Genomic DNA, 19664 nt, shown 5'->3' on the forward strand with positions numbered 1-19664 from the left:
GTTGGAAAGTCTACAGAAATAAAACGGCTACTTAATAGTGTGGTGTAGATGTAACCACTACTGTCATTATGTTTATTTTTCTACTCATAATTTCACTTTGCATATTTGCATTTATATTGTATATGCTGATAATATTTAGTGGTGCCAGATTCACAAATTTTAAATAGCTTCACTTTAAGCAAGTCATTTTTATTTTTAAATTCTTTAAAAGTTACTGAAAAAGATTCCAGGTGAGTGTAAGGTCCAATGAAACAGTTATGACAGGGTAGTCTTAAGTGATCCCCTCTTGCTAGATGTTCAGGTTAGTGCTAACCTTTATTACAAATAACACTGTGGTGCATATATTTTTTTCATAGTAAACATTTGACCTACTTCTAATTACTTTCCTGGAGTGGATTTCAGGCAGTGAAATTGCTCAATCAGAAAGTATGAAGGTAGAATCTAATACCCTCAACACAAGAATTCCTTTGCTTGCCACAGTTGACTAAAAGGGAGATTCTGAATCTTGGTCATTGGGAAAATCAGACATTTCATATGCAAGTGCTGTGTGTTTGCCATTCAACTTGGGACTACACGAGCAAATACACTCTATTCCAAATGTCCTTCAGTGATTACCCCATTGTATTGAAGGAGTCCCAGAGCTGGTGTGGAACCAAGTCACATCTTCCCACAGCCAGCCTCTACAATGGATCCATCTTTACTATTCACTGCAGCCCAGTTCTGAGGACTCCCTGTCTCCAGGGTGGACTCGTGTTGGCAGTGACAGCAAGTCAAGGGAAAGAGAGGGGTGGAAAGACCAGAGGAAAGACACTTGTCTTTGGAGCCTCTGCTCTTTCCCAGCACAAAAGCCCCATGTGACTCATGTGGATGGGATGCGCTGAGGGCAAATGCAAGAAGATGGAGGAAAGTGAGGGGAGAAAAGGGAAACTCACACTGGTTTTCTTCTCTGGCTCATTCTTTTCTTCATCCAAGCAACATTTCCCATTGCCATTCATCTGGAAGCAAGATGAACTCTATAGAAGACAACATTGATTGTTAAGTCAGAGAATCATCGAGTTGTAAGAATCCAGAGGAGGTTATGATGTAAGAATCTAGGGATGGTTTTGATGATGGTACCATTTGTTTTCAATATGTGTCCCTCCAGACTCATACTGAAGCTTAATAGCCATTGTGATTGTGTTAGAAAGAGTTTCCACCCAAGAGCAGACTAATGCCTGTGCAACCAAAGAAGATTCCTATTTAAAGAACAAGCTAGGACCCCTTTTGCCTTTCTTTTACTCACAAATCTCTTCTGCTATTGCAGTGCCTTCTGCCAATTTATAGCACTGCAAGAGAGTCCTTGCTAGGTGGAACACCCTGGTCTTGGATGCACTAACCTCCAGAACTGTGACCAATAGATCTCTGTTCACTAGAACTGATCTAGAGTGTGGTAATCTGTTACCGTGGCATAAGATGGACTAACACACAGTACAAGAGTTAAACTATGTAAACTGTGGTCTAGTTTCGTTGAGGAAACAGTCTGTGCTCAGCATGATGTTTTATGTTTTGTGGACATGCTATGGTTTAATTATGATTCCACTTCATGGACAAGAAAACAAATGCTTAGAAAAGTTATATAACTTATTAAATTATATAACTAGAGAATTATTAAATCAGAATTTGAGGCTATGCATGCTGATATGAAGTTAGTCTAAACTCATTCAACATAACGTTATATTCTAATTATTAATAGTAACTACAATTTCCTGGTTGTCTATCCTAGTCTAGGCTTGTGTTCACTGATTCTTATGCATTGAGTCTTTAGTTTTCAATGAACCTCTACAGACAGAAGGGTGGGAGGCAGGTTGTCCAAGGGAGTAGTGAGAGACCTGGAGGACCCGGGGTTTCTGAAACCAGGATAATGTTCTCTGGGTTGTCATCAAGATGCAGGGATGGGTTCCACTGAAAACTCCTTCCTTTTGCTGAACATGCGACCACTCCTGAAGCCTTAGAATGGGCCCATTGGCAGAAAAGCCCTGTGGTCAATGTGCTTAAACTTGGAGCCCACCAACCTAGCTCAGTGGGTGGACTAGCTTGAGGGTTAGGGGCTAAAGATTTAGTGCTGTAAAAACTTGTTATTGATTTTTGAGATGAGACAAGGTCTTACTGTGCAACTTATACCATCCCTGAACCCACTTTATAGCTCAGACCCATCTTGAATTTGCGGTTATTCTGCCTTAGCCCATCTCTCGCTCTCTCTCTCTTTTTTTTTTTTTTTTGGTTTTTAGGAGACAGGGTTTCTCTGTATTTTTTTCAAGGCTGTCGGTCCAGCTTAGCCTCGAACTCACAGAGATCCGCCTGCCTCTGCCTCCCGAGTGCTGGGATTAAAGGCGTGCGCCACCACCGCCCGGCCTGCCTTAGCCCATCTCTTGAATGCTGGAATTGCAAATGTGTGCAACCACACAGTTCTAAGAACTTCTGGTGGCTGTGAGACGTCTCAGTGGGTAAAGTGCTTTCTGAGTTCAATTCACGGAAAAAGAGAGGACCACATTAACAAATTGTTCTCTGGCCTCCACACATGTACTCACACGCTGTGTAAATTTTATAACACACAAAATGCCACTTGAACCAGAAAATTTATGAGCCCTTAGGATGGTGAAGTACCCCTTGCTAGGTGCATGATAGTCCTCTGGGTCACTGACTGGAGCCCCTTTCTGGATGTTTCCTGCTGCACTGGTTTCCCTAGCTATTCACCTGTTCCCTTCACAACAGAGCAAGTAGTGTTTCCTGAGTTGTGTTGACTATCCTGAAAAATTATTGAAGCTGAGGTGGTGAGGGCCTCGGATCTCCTGAGTTTTAGCTAGTGGATCAGAAATACCAATGGCCCAGAATGGCATTTGGTAAGATGAAATCAATCTTGGGAGCCTTTACATTATAGATTGTGACACTAACTCTGAGTAGTTAGTGTCAGAACTAACTACATTAAACCACAGAGCACCCTGCAAATGTCTAGAGGGTTGGAAGACGGCTTGGTGTGGGAAGCCCTGCAGGACTGACATCAGGATTGTTCCATGGGTTGTGGGGAAGCATCTGGTGTCTCCTTCAGAGGAGTCGCTGATGCTGAGGGCAGAGAGAGTCCCAGACTGATGCTTTGTGGGTGTTCAGACCCCACTCTCAATTGATTCCATCTCGAGTGAGTGATGGAGAAGGCTTCTCCCTCTTCCTCATCTCCATCAGTACTAATCCCATTGGATCACAACCAGAGGAAAGAGGGGCATTCAGTTGATGGAAATGTCTCACTCGGGCGATGTCTCAACCGAAAGTGCTGTGGAAGCGACAGTCTAGAAACAGACTTTTATCAGTTTTCCTTTATCATGAAGCAAGATGTTCAAACGGCCCAATCCATTTTCACTAAGAATATACAATTTCCAAACTTCACCTTCAAAAAAAGAGCTATTATGGCTCTACCTGCCTGCATTTCTGAAAAAAAAATACCCAGTTGTGCTAACTGAGATGGGCGAAAGCAGAAAATAATTTTTCTTTAGAACACAGTATTGTACTTTCCTTGAAACCCATCTGGCATGTGTGTTGGGGTGGTTAGGAAGGAGCCAGCATGGGGGTGGGCATGATGGAGGCTCCCCAGCCATCAGTCATTTCACTCACAGGGATGAAACTTTTCACACTCTCCACAATGGGTCTGTATCCAGTGCAGCGGCATAAATTACCTGGTGAATGAAATACACAGTTTCAACTCCAAGGTCATTTCCCTGGGCTTGCTGTATCTCTCTCATTCATACGGAGTCTCTCTCTTCACTCATAATACTTCCCTTGCCCATCATTGAAAAGGCCTGGTCTTTCTAGATGTCACACATATTATCAGGAGTTACTCAGGACCTATTTCTGGGGTACCCTCTTAAGAGAGGAACAGAAGAGAAACTTGAACAAAATCAGAAAATACCACTACAAAGGATACACCTCACATGCCAGAGATTTCCATAATTTGTGAATGTTCACTGTTGGATCCAGACTATTTTCCAGGATAGTTGTATAGAGAAAGGAAACACAGGGTCTCATTGCAGAAATGAGAACTTTTAGTATAAAACAGATATGTTACCTTCCAGGGGACTTAGCACCAATTAGATAATACTTGAGTTCCCTAAGTCCAGGGTTCTTCCTTGTAACATAACCTATCACCATTTAGGGGTTACTGGCTCTCTTCAAATTGCCTGTGAGATCTGGGACCCAGGAGCTGCTGTGGGTGCAGCTACTCCAGCCATGCTTGTTCTGTTGAGGCCTTGACCTAGCTGTGAATCTCACGTCTCCACCAGTGTCCAACAACAGTGGCAGGGTAACTTATTGGTTGGTGAGCAGGGTGAAATCACAGATCTTTGCAAGTTCCTGGGGGCCAGTAGGTGGTGTTGGCAATCTCATACTATCAGAGGGACTGACCCCGACACAGAGGGATCATCTCACATTCTCGAATCTCTCAGCGCTCACTGTTATCAGATGAGATCGTAGACTCAGGGACTATGATGGCATTTCTGTTCTGTTCTGTATTTTACACAGAATTTTCACAGACTCTTTCAATAGAACCCTCTGCATCTGAAGCCCTTGTGCCCAAGGTTAGGGTCCACAGGCACATTGCCTGCCACAAGGGACTAAACTAGAAAGACAGATGACTCAAAACATACATAAATTTTACTCAGATGTACAAAGTAAGTAAAGTCTTTGCAATTTTATAGAGAAAATAATAATAAAAAAACAGTCCTGTAAACAAATTCAGATGAAGTGACAAAGGCATGGAGTCTACATAGATTACCCAGGTTCAAAAACAGACCCCTCCCCTCACTAGGTTTAAGATCTTGGGCAGTAACTTCCCCATTTTGTATCTCAAGTTCCTTTTTTGTATGATTGATATGAGGTACTTATCATGGAAAAGTGAATGGAGTGCAGAAAGTACTCAAGAAGTTAGCTCTTCTGACAGACTGCAGATGTGAGAACACAGACTGAAGGGCTACAGAGGAGGACTTCTAGGTTTGGTGCATTGAGACTTTGGGGGTCTAGCAAGAACCTCTAAAACCTGAAGGGATGAGACTCAGTAAAACATGTGGCAATGTTACAAAATAAAAACTAACAAAGGTGCTGGGACCTAGGATCATCACGTGCACATTTGAGTGGAAATCCAAGAACTTCAAATAAAGGGTATTGAGACCATTAGGGTGACAGCTTAATGGGAGACGCAGGCTGTGGCTCTGCAGCACATCACAGGCCACTCTGCTTCCTGAAGGCCATTGTCCTGATTACTGTTCCCTTCCCTAACTTGCTATTTTGACGTGATTCTCTGATGTTTAGCTACTGATGACTTTTAAGGCTGCCTGTAGTCCCTGAGTTTTCAGTGAGATGTCAAAAGTCCTTTCTTGATGAACTTAGCTTACTCTTTGACTCAAGGCTCTATGTGAACATTTTTTTCAACAGCCCCTGCAGCCTTGACTGTGTTAGCTAGGGTTTCTATTGCTGTGAAGCAACAATTTGACCATGGAAACTCTTACAAAGAAAACATTTAGTTGAGGGTGGCTCGCTAACAATTCCAGAAGTTCAGTCCATGATGACCATGAAGGGGAGCATGGAGGCAGGCAGGCAGTTTTGGTGTTGGCTACATCTTGACTGGAAGGCAGCAGGAAGTCGACTGAATGTCACACTGAGTGAAGCTTGAGAAAAGAGACCTCAAAGCTCACCCCACAGTGATGCACTTCCTCCAACAAGGTAACACCTCCTAATAGTGCCACTCCCCTTGGGGTCTATTTTCTTCCAAACTACCACACTGCGAATACCTTCCTACCAATTGAGCCAGCATCTGGCTGCTTGAGGGGATGGACAACACAGGTCACCTGGCCCAATGCAAGGTATAGACAAAACATTTCTTGGAGAAGCTATAACAGAGAAAGCCACTGCTGAGAAAGCATTCTTTAGTGATCCAAACTTGGAAGGTCTCAACTCTGCTAAAAATGGGGTTGGGGTAAAGGCTTCTTGAGGGTCATAAAAGTCAGAGAAAGCGGTGTCAGGCAAGGCTGTAAAGCTCACCACACAGGCTGTGATGATGTGACAATGGCAGGTATTGGGGACAGGGTCTTTGAAGGTGAAGAATGCTTGATTTCAGGACAGTCGTTGTGAAGAAGCAATTTCAAAAGGTACAGCACAGTGACAGAGCCACAGATGGAGGCCTAGCACAGAAGCAGGGGAAGCCCTCAGCTGTGGGATTGAGAGGATGTCACTGGATGTGACAGGAAGTGAGGGAGGAGGGCTGTGGTCACACTGCTTTCTGAGCAGTGAACCCAGAAAGGAGGGAAGAAATGCTGAAAGCCATGTGGCAAGACAGAAAATGAAGGGAAGAGTGTGGCACAGAGTAGTGTCAGGTTGACCGCACTCAAGACTGAGGTAGGTTTGGAGAAAATGCTATCATCATCAACAACACATCAAAAGAGAATGATCACATTGCTCAGTGAAGGCAGAGTAATATTAAGACACATCAGAGAGCAGGCTTCATTCGTATAATCGCTCATGTATTTCTCGCAACAGGATACCTGTAACTAAGCATCATCTGAGCCTTGTTCAAAAAGCCTTGAAGTCTAAGATACATGGAAATTTAAGAGAACTCATGGCCCCTTTTAATTTGTTCAGGATGTCAGCTGGATCAAGTAAATTTTGTCTCATGACAAGATGGGCCTGTGAAACTATGAGCCACAATCTTTGTGAGATATAATAATAAACCCATGTGGTTCTAGAACATCAGAGAAAGGCAACCCTTGGATATTTTTTTTTCATTTTTTTAAGATGGGAATTGGGGAGGTTGACTCTATTCTTTGTCAGTTCTCTGGATCTATTCTGACAGGGGTTATTTGTGACAGAGCCTAAGAACAGTGGTCTCCAAGAGAAGACTAGTGACTTAAGAAAGCCAGCCTTCTCTTTTGGGATAAGAATTCTGGGGTAGATCTGTTTAATTCCATGGACACAAAGCATGGAGATTTCAGAGGGCACTTGACAACTTTGGGCTCCTCTGTAGCAAGGACTGAAAATGTAAATGCACGAGAGACAATGAAACAACAGTTCAGTGTTAATGACGTTGGTTAATTATTTCAAATAGCTCTGCTTGGCTTATTTTATTCAGTAGTTTAGCCCATGACTTGCATAAAGACAGAAGGCAACGTTCATCAGATTTGCAAAAACACAGAAATTAAAAAAATGTCTTGACAGAATGATATGCACATATAAGATTTGAGAAGAATAAAATTTTCTGAGGGAACAAAGAGGTTGAGACTTACCACCAAAGGTTTCTGTTAACTGTTGCAAGGAGGGTTCTGGATGGTTTCTGAGGAGAGCATAGATGCTCATCACCATGCCTGGAGTGCAGAACCCACACTGAGTACCATGGCCTTTGGCAATCCTTTCCTAAGAATGAAGAGCAGGAGTATTCCAGGCTGAGAATTTCAGTCCTCAGAAATGAAATGTCTTGGTGCAACTACAGGCAGGTCTAGGCCATGTCATATAGTGACTTGCCCAAGGACCAGTTATCTTCAAAGAATGCTGGGAGTTGTAGTTTTTGGAAAGTAACAAAGCCACCTGGAAAATACAGTGTCCTTATGGTTTTGCCCTTAAAAAGCCCTGTATTGCCTGTCTCAACACCATTCACTAGGTATCATGGATGGACCTGGCCAGAGGCCATCCTGGTAGTGTTTAATTAAAGTTTGCTTCAAATTTGGCTCAAAATTGTGGGACTAGTTTTTCTCTTGCGAATCTCAGGAATAACAATAGTAACCACTAATGCTGCAATTGTTCATATTTACAGTACGAGGAGAAAGCTTTGCGGGGAGCATTCCACTGAAGTGGCTGGGAGAGGGAGTTCTCAGTGTCACCCTAGTGCCTTCCGTCAAGGGCACAGTGTAAAGCCACCAAGACCACTTTTGTTTTATCACTTCCCCATTCTGCTGCCACACGGGTGACCTTCCATCCTCATCCACACAAAATAATTTAAACTGAGGATTTATTGTCAAGGACTATTTCTATGAAGGGAATTCTATCTCTTCCCTTTTGGTTTAACTTTGGCGATTACCTGAAGTTTTGTTACTACATTTTTACTAAGAAATATTTAGTACATGAACTGAAAGATTCTGTAAAAACTTGGCTATGACACTGATCCACGCAGCTGTGCCTCTGATGGGAGGAGTTTCTTAGAGGCAAGAGGACAAGCAGGTCTCTGATTTGGTAGTCTGTCAATCGTCTCTTGGAAAAGCAACAAACTCGTGTGTGTGTGTGTGTGTGTGTGTGTGTGTGTGTGTGTACACAGATGCATGTGCATGTGAAGGACAGAGATTAATGTCATGTGCCATCCTTAATTGTCTACCACTTTATTGTCTGGGTTAGGGTTTCTCACTGAACCCAGACCTCATGAATTCAATGAGAAGATTTGACCAGATGCCTGGGGTTCTTCCTGACTCTGCCTCCCTAGTGCTGGGATTAGAGGAATGACCATTTTACCCAGTTTTTTACATGAGTGCTGGGGCTAGAACACAGGTCCTCATGTTCAGGGGCAGGCACTTTATTGGCTGAACCATCTTTCCAGTAGCTTTGATAGTATTTATGGGATATAATTTTTTAGTTACACGGAAAGGTATTTTTTTAGGTTAAGGCAAACATTCTTCATTTGGAAAAGTTTATAACTTATTTTGGGGCAACTTATCAGACACAACCAGCACAAGGACTAAATGGAAATCTGTTGGCCAGAAAATTAGCTTTTCTGGCTAGAATTAGCATCATGGTGATTCATACAACCAAAAAGAGTATATATCCCATTTTTTCTCATGTTTTTGTCTAAACCAAGATCCCTGTGAGTCCTTCCTTGTAGTCTTTGTGGTAAAAGCAAATATCCCAATGGTGGGGTCCCTGAGGTTATGAGACAAGAGAAGCTATTCAGTCTACAGCCACTTTCTTCAGACTCCCCTCCACACTTTTATGGAAACAAAATAAACTTCAAGTGGCAACAAAGAAAGCCTCGGAAGGAAAAAGGAGATTCAGGAAAAACTGGTGTATCTTCCTTGAAGGGAACAGAGCCTTTACTTGTCAGCTTCATCCTCTAAAACCATAAGCCGCGGTCTGGACGCCTAAAGAAGCTGCCCAAACCTGTATTCCAGCTTCATTTCCCTGCTATGACAAGTATAGACCCAAAGGAGCTTTGGGGGACAGAAGGTTTATTTAGATTACAATGCCAGGTCCCAGTCTACCAGTGAGGAAATCAAGGCAAGAACTCGAGGGCAGTCCTGCTTGCCAGTCCACACAGCATTACCTCTGACCAGGGAACTCAGTTCAAAACCAAAGACCTGAGGTAAGAACTGTGGAGGACCCTGCTTGCTGGCTGTCAGGCAGGGTCATGCTTAGCTAGCTCTCTTACACAGAGCCATCTGCTTAGGGAATGACGCTGCCCTGTGGGCTAGACCCTCCTGCATTAATTAACAATCAAGACAACCCCTTCAGACAGACTCACAGACTAACCTGATCTAGATAGTTCCTCACTTGAGGTTTTCTTCCCAGATGACTCTAGTTTGTGTCAGGTTGAAGGTTAAAGATATCTAGGACAGCTTGTTAAATGTTAAAACATGGTCTTACCTGGACAGGGTGAATCCTGGTTTTGGTGCTTCCTATGCCTTCAACAGTAGTGACAGCAGCCCCATGGAGAGAGCAGATGGGGACCAGGCAGGCAGCGACAGAGAAATGACTTCCAAGTTTATGCAGTGAAGTAAAAAAGGATTCATAGAAACAACAGTAGTATTGGAAAACAAAACAAAACAAAAAACCCGCATTTACAGGATTATAATTATTTTGACATGATCATAATTCATTACAAAGTAAATATCATTAAATAAATGATTTTGAATTTAACTATGTCTGCCTAAAAATAAGTGTTATAATTTATAATTAAGAAAGTCATTATCTCCCCAAATTATCTTGTTAAAAACAGGAATTGAAGTGGTCTTGGTTGATATGCCCATTTCATCCTGTCAGCTGTAAAAGGTAGTCAAATAAGGAGTTGTTTCTCTTCTGAGTGATATCGCTTGTGTGTGGATTTAGAGAAAGCCTGAATGTGTTGGGGAAAAGCTGTAAGGTGTATTAGTTCTACCAGAGTCTATGTCCCATGAATACAAGTCACTTTGCCTGGTGTCCTGTGCTTAGGGAAAGAGGAACTTCATAGGAAGGAGGAGGCAGGCTTTCCCAGCTCTCCTGAGGTGGCACTTATACAAAGGATCTTGGAGTCCATTTGTACAGCCAGTGAATTTGGGGTTCATGAGCTAATACTCACTAGTTCTGTGACCATGGTGAGACTACAAATTCCCTCAGAACCCCGTTTTCACCATTTGTAAAATGCAATGCCAGCATTGCTAGGACTCAGCACAGCTCTGTGCCACATTCTCCAAATAGTAAATTATAGCTTGTTTATTTTATTTTATTTTATTTTATTTTTTGAGACAGGGTTTCTCTATATTGTTTTGGAGGCTGCTCTGTAGACCACGCTGGCCTCGAACTTACAGAGATCCACCTGCCTCTGCCTCCCGAGTGCTGGGATTAAAGGTGTGCGCCACCAACGTCCGACTTAGCTTGTTTATTTTAGTTCCAGCTCATAAAACTGAGGCTGTCTCAGATATCTTTCTGGAGTGAAGTGCAGTCCAGTGTGCCATGAGAAAGTACTATGGGTTGTCAGGATGGGGTGGTCACAGTCCTGGCTGTAGAAGGAAGGTACCTGATCTTTTTGGAGATGGGGTCATATCTTGAGATCATCACTGTACAGGCACCACAGCCACCTCCTCCACAGCCATACTTTGCTCCTGTGAGTTGGACTGGAAGGGTTAGGGTTAAGGAAGAAAGAGGAACTTGAACTTTCAGTTCTTCTCATATAAATTTTCACAGTTGGCAAGAACGACATCAGGACTGTTATACATCCTTTCTCTTCTTGTTGTGATGATAAAATACTTGATAAAAGCAACTTAAGGGTAAAATTAGTTTGCTCTGACTCACAATTCAAGGTTCAGTCTACCAAGGTGGGGAAGCCAGGGCACCGGAAGCTTGAAGAAGACACTGACATTGCTTCCACAGTCAAGAAGCAGAGCCCAAATGCAGGCAGGTCACTGCCCAGTTTGCTTCCTCCATTTTATGCAGTCCAGGATCCCCCTTGACAGAGAATGGTCCCCCCAACAATTAAGATGTCTTCCCACATTGATTCATATAAGATAACCTTCCACAGGCATGCCCAGAGACTACCTCACAGGTGGTTCTAGGTTCTGTCAGGTGACAGGGAGCACTTACTCTCACAGTGAAGTTCCTCACTTGCCTGAAAAATGATTGATGCCCAGTGTAAATCAGTCAGAACATGGCATCTCATAGGCAGCAGTCACTGTAGGGGGAGTACTCTGACCTAGGGACATCCGGTACAGCAAGGGGAACCCCGCTCTCCCCCAGCACCTTGAAGACCTGGTCATTCCTGTGAGAAACACTCCAACCTTGGTTTCACATCAGTGCTGTCCCTTTACTCACATAAAGTCAGGAGCAGAAGGCAACTAAACAGCATCCCAACCACTGAGGATGGAGCATTTCCAGTGTAACTGCAGACTCCACAACACAACGTCTATTGATCAAGGAAGCAGAAAGGTGGGAAAGAAGCAACAAAGGCCAAAAACACAGTAAAGGTGGGTGTGCTTGGCCTAAAGAGAGGGCAGAGAAATTGAGAGTTACTGACACAGTATTCTTTAAGTCTTCAGTTCATTCTTGAGTTGACAGTGGGGAGGGTGGGGAATTGTAACTCCTTGTAGTCACAGTGTTGGGTAGCTAATTATAATCAGCAAGTTTTTCATAGTCCTTGAAGTTGCTATGCAGGCTTCTTGTGGAGAATTATCATCAATATTTTATTCATCTGTGAGCTATTTGTACAACACTGCTGACTGATCAGGGAAGATGTATCCACTAGTACAATAGTGCAAGTCTGCTGTAAGGGTAACCAACTACTTTTTGCTTGGATTTGGGGCCCACTGTCAAAAGCTTGTGACTGGGGAGGTCATAGACTGCAGTAGGGAAGTTACTGTTGTTTTGCTCAATGATACACTTGTTAAATGCTTTCTAAATAATTTTGCTCATGTCCATAAATTAGTGCTGCTGCCTGGTTTAGTCCAAAACGGTTCTTTTTTCCATAATTAGTCAAAGTAATAAAAATAAGTGACTGTTGAGTGCTCAGTCGTGAGTTAGACATCTATATTACCCTCTCCAAGACTTAGGGACATCACAGAAGAGGCTGTCTTCTGGGCATGATATGGTCATTGAACTCTTGAATTCAGAGCAGCTGTGATAATCTGCCAAGACCTGCACCAGAATGGTAGCATCAACACTCTATAATTGGGGTGGGATGTGTCATGCAGCATCACACCTCTGAGGATTTATTGATAGCTAATGGCTGAAAAGAGAGGTAGAGATGTTTTCCTTGGGGCAAAGTCACTGGTAGGGTTTCCATCCTCTGGCAGATCTATAACCTGCAACCATGGTCCTGTAAGCAGCCCTAGTGAAGCTTGCTGCTTCATAAAAAGAAAATATATACACAAAAGTAGAAGAAGGGCAAGTTGGCGAGAGGAAGGAGGTCATCAAGAGTATGAGGGGCACAAGAGAGTGTAATGGGGTGACTCAAAATACAGTATATGTATATACGTATGAAAATATCATAGTATGCCTATTATTACATATAATGAACATAATGCCAATCATAGTGACAACAAAAGAAATGAGCATGCTTCAAGGTCATCCCGGAAGAATCCCTTTCTTGTGATCAGTGTGGGACTCAGTTACTACAGCCCGGCTAACACAGCAATTCTTCAGGAATGGGAAGTGTCCCAATTCCTCACCTTATTGCCCTTCTTTAATATTTAAAATACCTAGTGGAAGGAGAACTAGAAGCAGATGGAGGTCAGGTAGGCGGAGGGAGAAAGTTTTCCTGAACCCTCTGAAGACTACTTCCTCCTGGGGAAGTGTGGCCTCTTCCCTTTTAATGCATTTGTTTTTAGAAAGAGTCTCAGGTAACACTGAACTCCTGATCCTCCTAACTCTACCTCCTGAGTGCAGGGGTTATTGGCAGGTACTGCCATTTCTGGTTAATTGTGGTGCTGTGGACTGAACACAAGGCTTTGTGCATGGTAAGTATGTACTGTACCGATTGAGCTCAATTGAGCTATATCCCTAGTCTAAGCAAGTCATTTCATAGATTTTTTTTCATTTTTTCTTTAATAATAATAGACATTACCTTGCCAGGCTTTGTGTGATTTCTGGGGGTCCAATCTCTGGCCCCCACACTTACATGTCAGGCACTTTCTCCACCGAGCTCTCTCTTCTGCTTCTGAACCTCACATTTTAACCACTATTCCCAGGCGATCCTCAAACTTGCATAAATTTGGAACCCTTGTCACACACAGTCCCATTTACAAGGCAAGCAGTTCACTGCATTCCTGCACACAAGCAAAACCTTCTCAAGGGATGTGGGAAAATAGCTCTAAAGAAACCGCAGCTCCCAGAGGTGGAAACTTTGTTTTGTTTTCATGAACTAGCAAAAGGATACTGACTTTTCTCAGGTAGAACAATAAATTAACTTCAGGGTCAGCATTCCTCTCAATGACCTGTACACAGGAAACAATTGTGTAAGTTGAGGCAGTTTCCATTTTGACCTCTAAATAGTAAGAATGACTGAGAACATATTTGTAGGTCTTACTTGCCTGACTTGATTAAACCTCACTCTTTGCAATTATGAAACCATATAACGCTGTATGATACGTGGCCATACTCAGAGGATAAGCAACGAGTCTTTAAATTCAAACAAAATATGGGGTCAAGAAAATAATGAAAAGGCATACAAAATTGAAGAGCCAAGTATTTTACAAACTCTTGCATTCCTACAGTATTATAAAAGACAAAGAATTAAACTGAAAGTTTTAATTCTTATCACCATATACTAAGCATGGTTTCTGGTCTGTGTTCCCCATCCAACTTTGAAGAGTTAAGTAAGAGTTTGGCAGCAGTATAAAGCAACATTCCTTTGGCAGCTGCAGGAAAACATTCAAATAAACCCCAGCCCCTCCCTTTAGCACTGGTGTTCTAGAAGAATGGCCAACTCCCCAGGGGAAGGTTACAGAGCCCAGGAAAGGAGCACAGAGATGAGAGCCAAGGTCTCTATTGCACAATCGCCCTGAAACTTCACAAGGGCACACAGCACAGCAGGCGGCACACAACACTCTAATCTTGGTTTAAACTTTCCTGCCCTTTTCTTATGCCGATACTGCTGAGAACAGGGTGTTGGTTTCACGTTCCTTGTTCCTTGCAATTGTCAAGGACATGAGCATATATGCAAAGGGCATATTGCAGTCATTTATGTCATTTATGTCATTTATTGCAGTCATTTGTGTAGGTGTCAAGAGCTCAAGATAGAGGGATAAGAAGACACTTCAGCTTGTTATCCTGAGTGGCTTATGACTCCTAATTTGCTTATTTGCTCACACATTTGTTTATTTATTTACTTATTTTTGAGATACTCTCATTACATAGACCTTCGTGTCCCAAACTCACTTTGCAGACCAAGTTGGCCTCAGACCTCCTCCTATTCTGGGAGTACAGGCATGAATCCAATCTTAAAGGAGCAGAGTTTAACATTTACACTAACAGTTCATGTCTGGCTTTCCAGTATAGCTTCTCTTCCATTCGTATTGACCAAAGGCTTTATAATTATTTGCGAGTGACCTGAAGATCTTGGATTCTGGATGTGTGTGTGCAAACGTGTGAAAGTATTTTTTTGGGGGGACATAGATGTTTGAGTTGGAGCTGGAAAAGGAGGTATGAGGAAGAAAGAGAGAGAGAGGCTCCTGTTGCAGGGAAGCCAGTGCCTGATGCTTAGGTACATTCAAACGTGGTGAGGATTGATCACGAGACACTTAGCTGCACACTTCCCCTATACTAGCCCCAACACTCTCCATGCACGCTGTGGGTTCTCTCTCTCTTCTTCCCTTCTTTCTCCCCCAAGAGGCATGGCAGATTGCTAGGATTGCTAGATCTAGCGTCCCCGCACCCCACACCCTCTGCCCGGTATCTTCACTTCGGCAAAGCTGGTACCAGATTGTTTCTACCAGCGTTTCTTATGTACATTCATTAATTACAGTGGAGAACACTTACTTTTTTTCCATTCACAAAGAAAACAAGTTCATCTGAGTCCTTTGAATGAGACATAACTTGATGGCCGTCGCCAGTGTTTTGTGTCTAAAGCTCCTGTCCCCGAGACAGACTTTCAGAAGAATTGCAGAGCTCTGAGGAGGATGAGGAGCCCAACAGGATGTGGGCTTTGTCTGCAGGCTCCTCCCACCCAGCCCTGCCGCATCAAAGCTCCCCACCTTCTCCACTCCTCTCCTCTGGGTCTTCCACTTTCCTCTTTCCTTCACCAACCTGGAAGGACCTTCTTGTCCTAGCGCATGCTCAGTACACACATCTGCCTCAGGCGCAAGCCGTGGGAGAGCCTTTTCCAAAAGAATTGGCTGGAGTTGGCGAAGTGGAAATGATGCCAACACACTGCTCTCAGATCAGTGACTTGGCCCGAAGTGTGTTTGTTAATTTTGCCTTTAATCTATAAAAAGAATGTTTTAAGAAATGACTCAAGTGTGAAAAGCAAAAAAGTAAAATTTCTCTGTGCCAACATTTAAAACGACATTCTTGTGGTCTTTCAAAGTTTTAGAAAGAACTTATGAGTACATATGTCTACACTGCATTCTTTTTGTTACTTTTTTAACAACAATTTTGTTAATTTCTAAAAGGTGAAATTGAACTGTTTACATGGCTTCAAAAGTTACTTTACTCCTCCCATGGCTCTCCTCTGCCTCAGTGGTTTTACCTGTGAGTCGGGCAAAACAATAGTATCTTTATCAGGACTGTTGTCGGCATCAAAGAGCCAATGCCTGGACAGTGCTAAAAACAGCAGCTGCCAGCCAGGTTGAGGCCCCAGTAAACGTCATTGCCAAGCACGCTCCTTGGTCACCTGTGGATTTACATCGTGAACTGTTAAGATTTCTAGTTATGAATAAGACACAGGGCTGAGGAGGGCTCAGCAGTTCAGAGAACTTTTTTGCTGTGATGGGCAGCACACAACTGCCTGTAACTCCAGCTCCAGAGGTATCTGACACCTCTGGTTTCTTTGGGCACCAACACACACAGACACACAGACACAGACACAGACACATAGACACACAGACACACAGACACACACAGAGACGCACAGAGACACACACAGAGGGACACACAGACACACACATATACACATAGACACACAGACACATAGACACACAGACACACACCAGACACACACACATAGTCACACAGACACACACACAGACACACATACGCATACACACACAGATACACACACAGACACAGACACACACACATACAATAGACAGACACACAGACACACACACACATGACCTACACAGTCACGGACACACAGACACACAGACACAAACACACAGACACACACAGATATATAGACACAGACACACAGACACACACACAGACACAGACACACAGACACAGACACACAGACACACACACACACACAGACTCACACAAAGACACACATACAACATACACACAGACATAGACACAGACACAGATACAGATATACACACAGACACACACAGATATACACACAGACACACACAGACACAGACACACACACAGACACACACACACAACATACCCACAGACACACACACAGACACACAGACACAGAGACACACACAGACACACACACAGACACACACACAGACACACACAGACACATACACACAGACACACACACAGACACAGACACACAGACACACACAGACACAGACTCACACACAGACTCACACACAGGCACACATACAACACACACAGACATAGACACAGACACACAGACACAGAGACACACACACAGACACACAGACACAGAGACACACACAGACACACACACAGACACACACACAGACACACACAGACACATACACACAGACACACATACAACACACACACAGACATAGACACAGACACAGACACAGATACAGATATACACACAGATACACACACACAGATATACACACAGACACAGACACAGACACAGACACAGACACACACATAGACACACACACAGACACACACAGACACACACAGACACACACACAGACACACACAGGTACACACACAGACACACACACAGATACACACATACAGACACACAGATACACACACAGATGCAAACAGATACACACAGAGACACACAGACACACACAGGCACACACAGGCACATAAACACACACACCAGATATTAAAAATATGCTGCAGTGGAAATTTAGCTTTATCTTTGCATATTTAGAGGCAGCCTTACTTGCCTTCCTCCTTTCTCTCCTTTTTATTTTTTTAAGACAAGGTTTCAGGGTTTCTCTGTGTAACAGCCCTGGCTGTCCTGGAACTTGATTTGTAGAGCAGACTGGCCCGCATGTCACAAAGACCTGCCTGCCTCCTGAGTTTTGGGATCAAAGGCTTGCGCCACAACATCTGGCCATCCTTCCTTTTATTTGAGCAACGATTTTTGCCTTTTTTGTTGTTGTTGCTTTTTTTCTGGTTTTATTCTTGTTAATTTTTATTTTAAAATTAGGATACAGACGAAGTGGTTTCCCTATGGCATTTCATGCATACATTGGTTGAGCCCGCCCCTCGTTAGTGTAACAGGAATTCTCTCTCAGCGTCCATTGCATTTGATTTCCATACATGTGGAGGTGTGTGGGAGTATGAGGTCATGGAGCCAGGGAAAGACCCACAGGAGAAATGTTTTAAGGAAGGGGTTTGCTGGGGGCACTAGAATAAGCTGTGTGGTAGTGGGAAGGGGACTGCTTGGGGAAGAAGGTATCATCAGGCTAGAATTCCTGTGGGGCCGATTCTCAGAACTGGAATTCCTGGCTTGGAAGTAAGTCTATGGCTGGAGGCAACTCCTTCCTAAGTGATGTGTCCCATATATGTCACATATAACAAAGTGGGACCTTCTCATCTCCCCTATACTGTTTCACACACTGTCCCTTCCACTGAGGGCAGCTCACAGTCAGTTGGCATTTCTTTTATTAACACAAGGTGATCCACATGCTGTACATTAAGCAACTATTTCTATTTCTTTTTGTGTCCCTTGATTTCTATCAGACTTTCTTTTTTTTTTTACCTTCTTATTTGGGGGAAATTTAAAACATACAATGGACCCACAGCTAAACACTGAGCTGAACTCCTGGAGTCCAGTTGCAGAGAGGTAGGAGTGATGAGGAAAGAGATCAAGATCAGGCTGGTGAAACCCACAGAAACAGCTTACCTAAACAAGGGGAAGCTCATGGACCCCAGACTGATGGCTGGGAAACCAGCATAGGACTGATCCAGATCCCCCTGAATACAGATGTCAGTTAGGAGGCCTGGGCAATGTGTGGGGCCTCTGGTAGTATTTATCCCTAGTATACGAATGGACTTTGGGGACCCATTACACATAGAGGGAGCCTAGGCACTGCTCCAAATGATATGACAGACTCTGAAGATCTCCCATGGAAGGCCTCACCCTCTCTGGGGAGCAGAAAGAGAGTGTGAGAAGGAGTGGCTGGGGAGGCAGGGGAGGAGGGGAGGGAGAGGGAACTGGGATTGACATGTAAAACAAGATTGTTTTTAACTTAAATAAAATGGAATTAAAAACATACAATGGATAGTAGCATAATCTATAAACACTCCTTTCTGCTAGCCTATTGTCACTGAAGCAGAACACTGTGTAGAGTCTTTCACGTCACACATCTGCATCCTGAGAGATGGGACTTCCTGCCTGATGCTCTAGCTATGTCTCTGCTAGGCCGTTGCAGCACTGTCAGACTTGAGTGTGTCTGGTAGCACAGAGCATGAGTGATGGGGTGGGCTCCAGACTCACACTTGGCTGCAGACTCTTCTGACACACTGTTTCATGAGACCTTCAGAGTCAATGTGAGTCCTTGGAATGTGATGGCTGTCACAACCTATCACACCCTGTGTCAGCACTGGGCTAACTGAGGAGGAGAGAGGCCATGACATTTTGTTCAGTTGCTTGGCTGGTAAATTTTATCATGGAAGCTTTTTTTCGGGGTGGCAATCTATTGTGGTTCAAATGAGTATGGCCCCTGTACACTCATGTGTTTCAATGCTTGCTCTCCAGTTGGCAGAACTGTGTAGGTAGGATTAGGAGGTGTGGCCTTGTTGGAGGAGATGTATCACTGGGGTTGGGCTTCGAGGTTTAGAAGACCATAGCATTCCTAGTTAACCTCGTACCATGGTTGTCTCAATTTCTGAGCTCTCAGCTACTGCTCCAAGACTATGCCTGCTCCCTTGTTCTCTGCCATGATAATCATGTGCCTTGGTCATGGCATTTTATCATGGAATGAAAATGTAACTAAGTAACTTGTGATATAAAATCCCTCACATATCATGTTCACTTTTATCCTTTAACACACCTCTTGTATGACTACCCCATCCAATTGTTGTATGCTCTGAATATCCATTCAAACCATCTGTTACCCCATGGTTATTCTATCCATGGGGCACCT

At 43.5% G+C, this 19664-nt stretch overlaps 1 protein-coding gene across 5 annotated transcripts in view; it reads right to left on the minus strand.

Annotated features, from left to right (window-relative positions):
- The window catches only part of LOC101823809 (aldehyde oxidase 3), an 89667-nt gene extending 74165 nt beyond the window's left edge, over positions 1-15502 (minus strand). The window contains exons 1-7 of one of the 5 annotated variants that reach the window (XM_040753585.1): positions 15217-15498; positions 13616-13673; positions 10766-10862; positions 9637-9745; positions 7299-7425; positions 3643-3704; positions 933-1013 (exon numbers count right to left, since the gene is read on the minus strand). In XM_040753585.1, the coding sequence (XP_040609519.1) occupies positions 933-1013; positions 3643-3704; positions 7299-7425; positions 9637-9745; positions 10766-10862; positions 13616-13673; positions 15217-15270 (588 nt within the window). In that variant the 5' untranslated portion in view covers positions 15271-15498. Of the gene's footprint in view, positions 1-932; positions 1014-3642; positions 3705-7298; positions 7426-9636; positions 9746-10765; positions 10863-13615; positions 13674-15216 lie in introns of all 5 variants that reach the window. The other 4 variants (XM_040753584.1, XM_040753583.1, XM_040753586.1 and 1 more) reach the window with 4 other exon arrangements.
- Positions 15503-19664: the final 4162 nt, after the last annotated feature.

The sequence above is a fragment of the Mesocricetus auratus genome, unplaced genomic scaffold (genome assembly GCF_017639785.1).
Source record: "Mesocricetus auratus isolate SY011 unplaced genomic scaffold, BCM_Maur_2.0 Super-Scaffold_100010, whole genome shotgun sequence".
Classification (NCBI taxonomy): domain Eukaryota; kingdom Metazoa; phylum Chordata; class Mammalia; order Rodentia; family Cricetidae; genus Mesocricetus; species Mesocricetus auratus.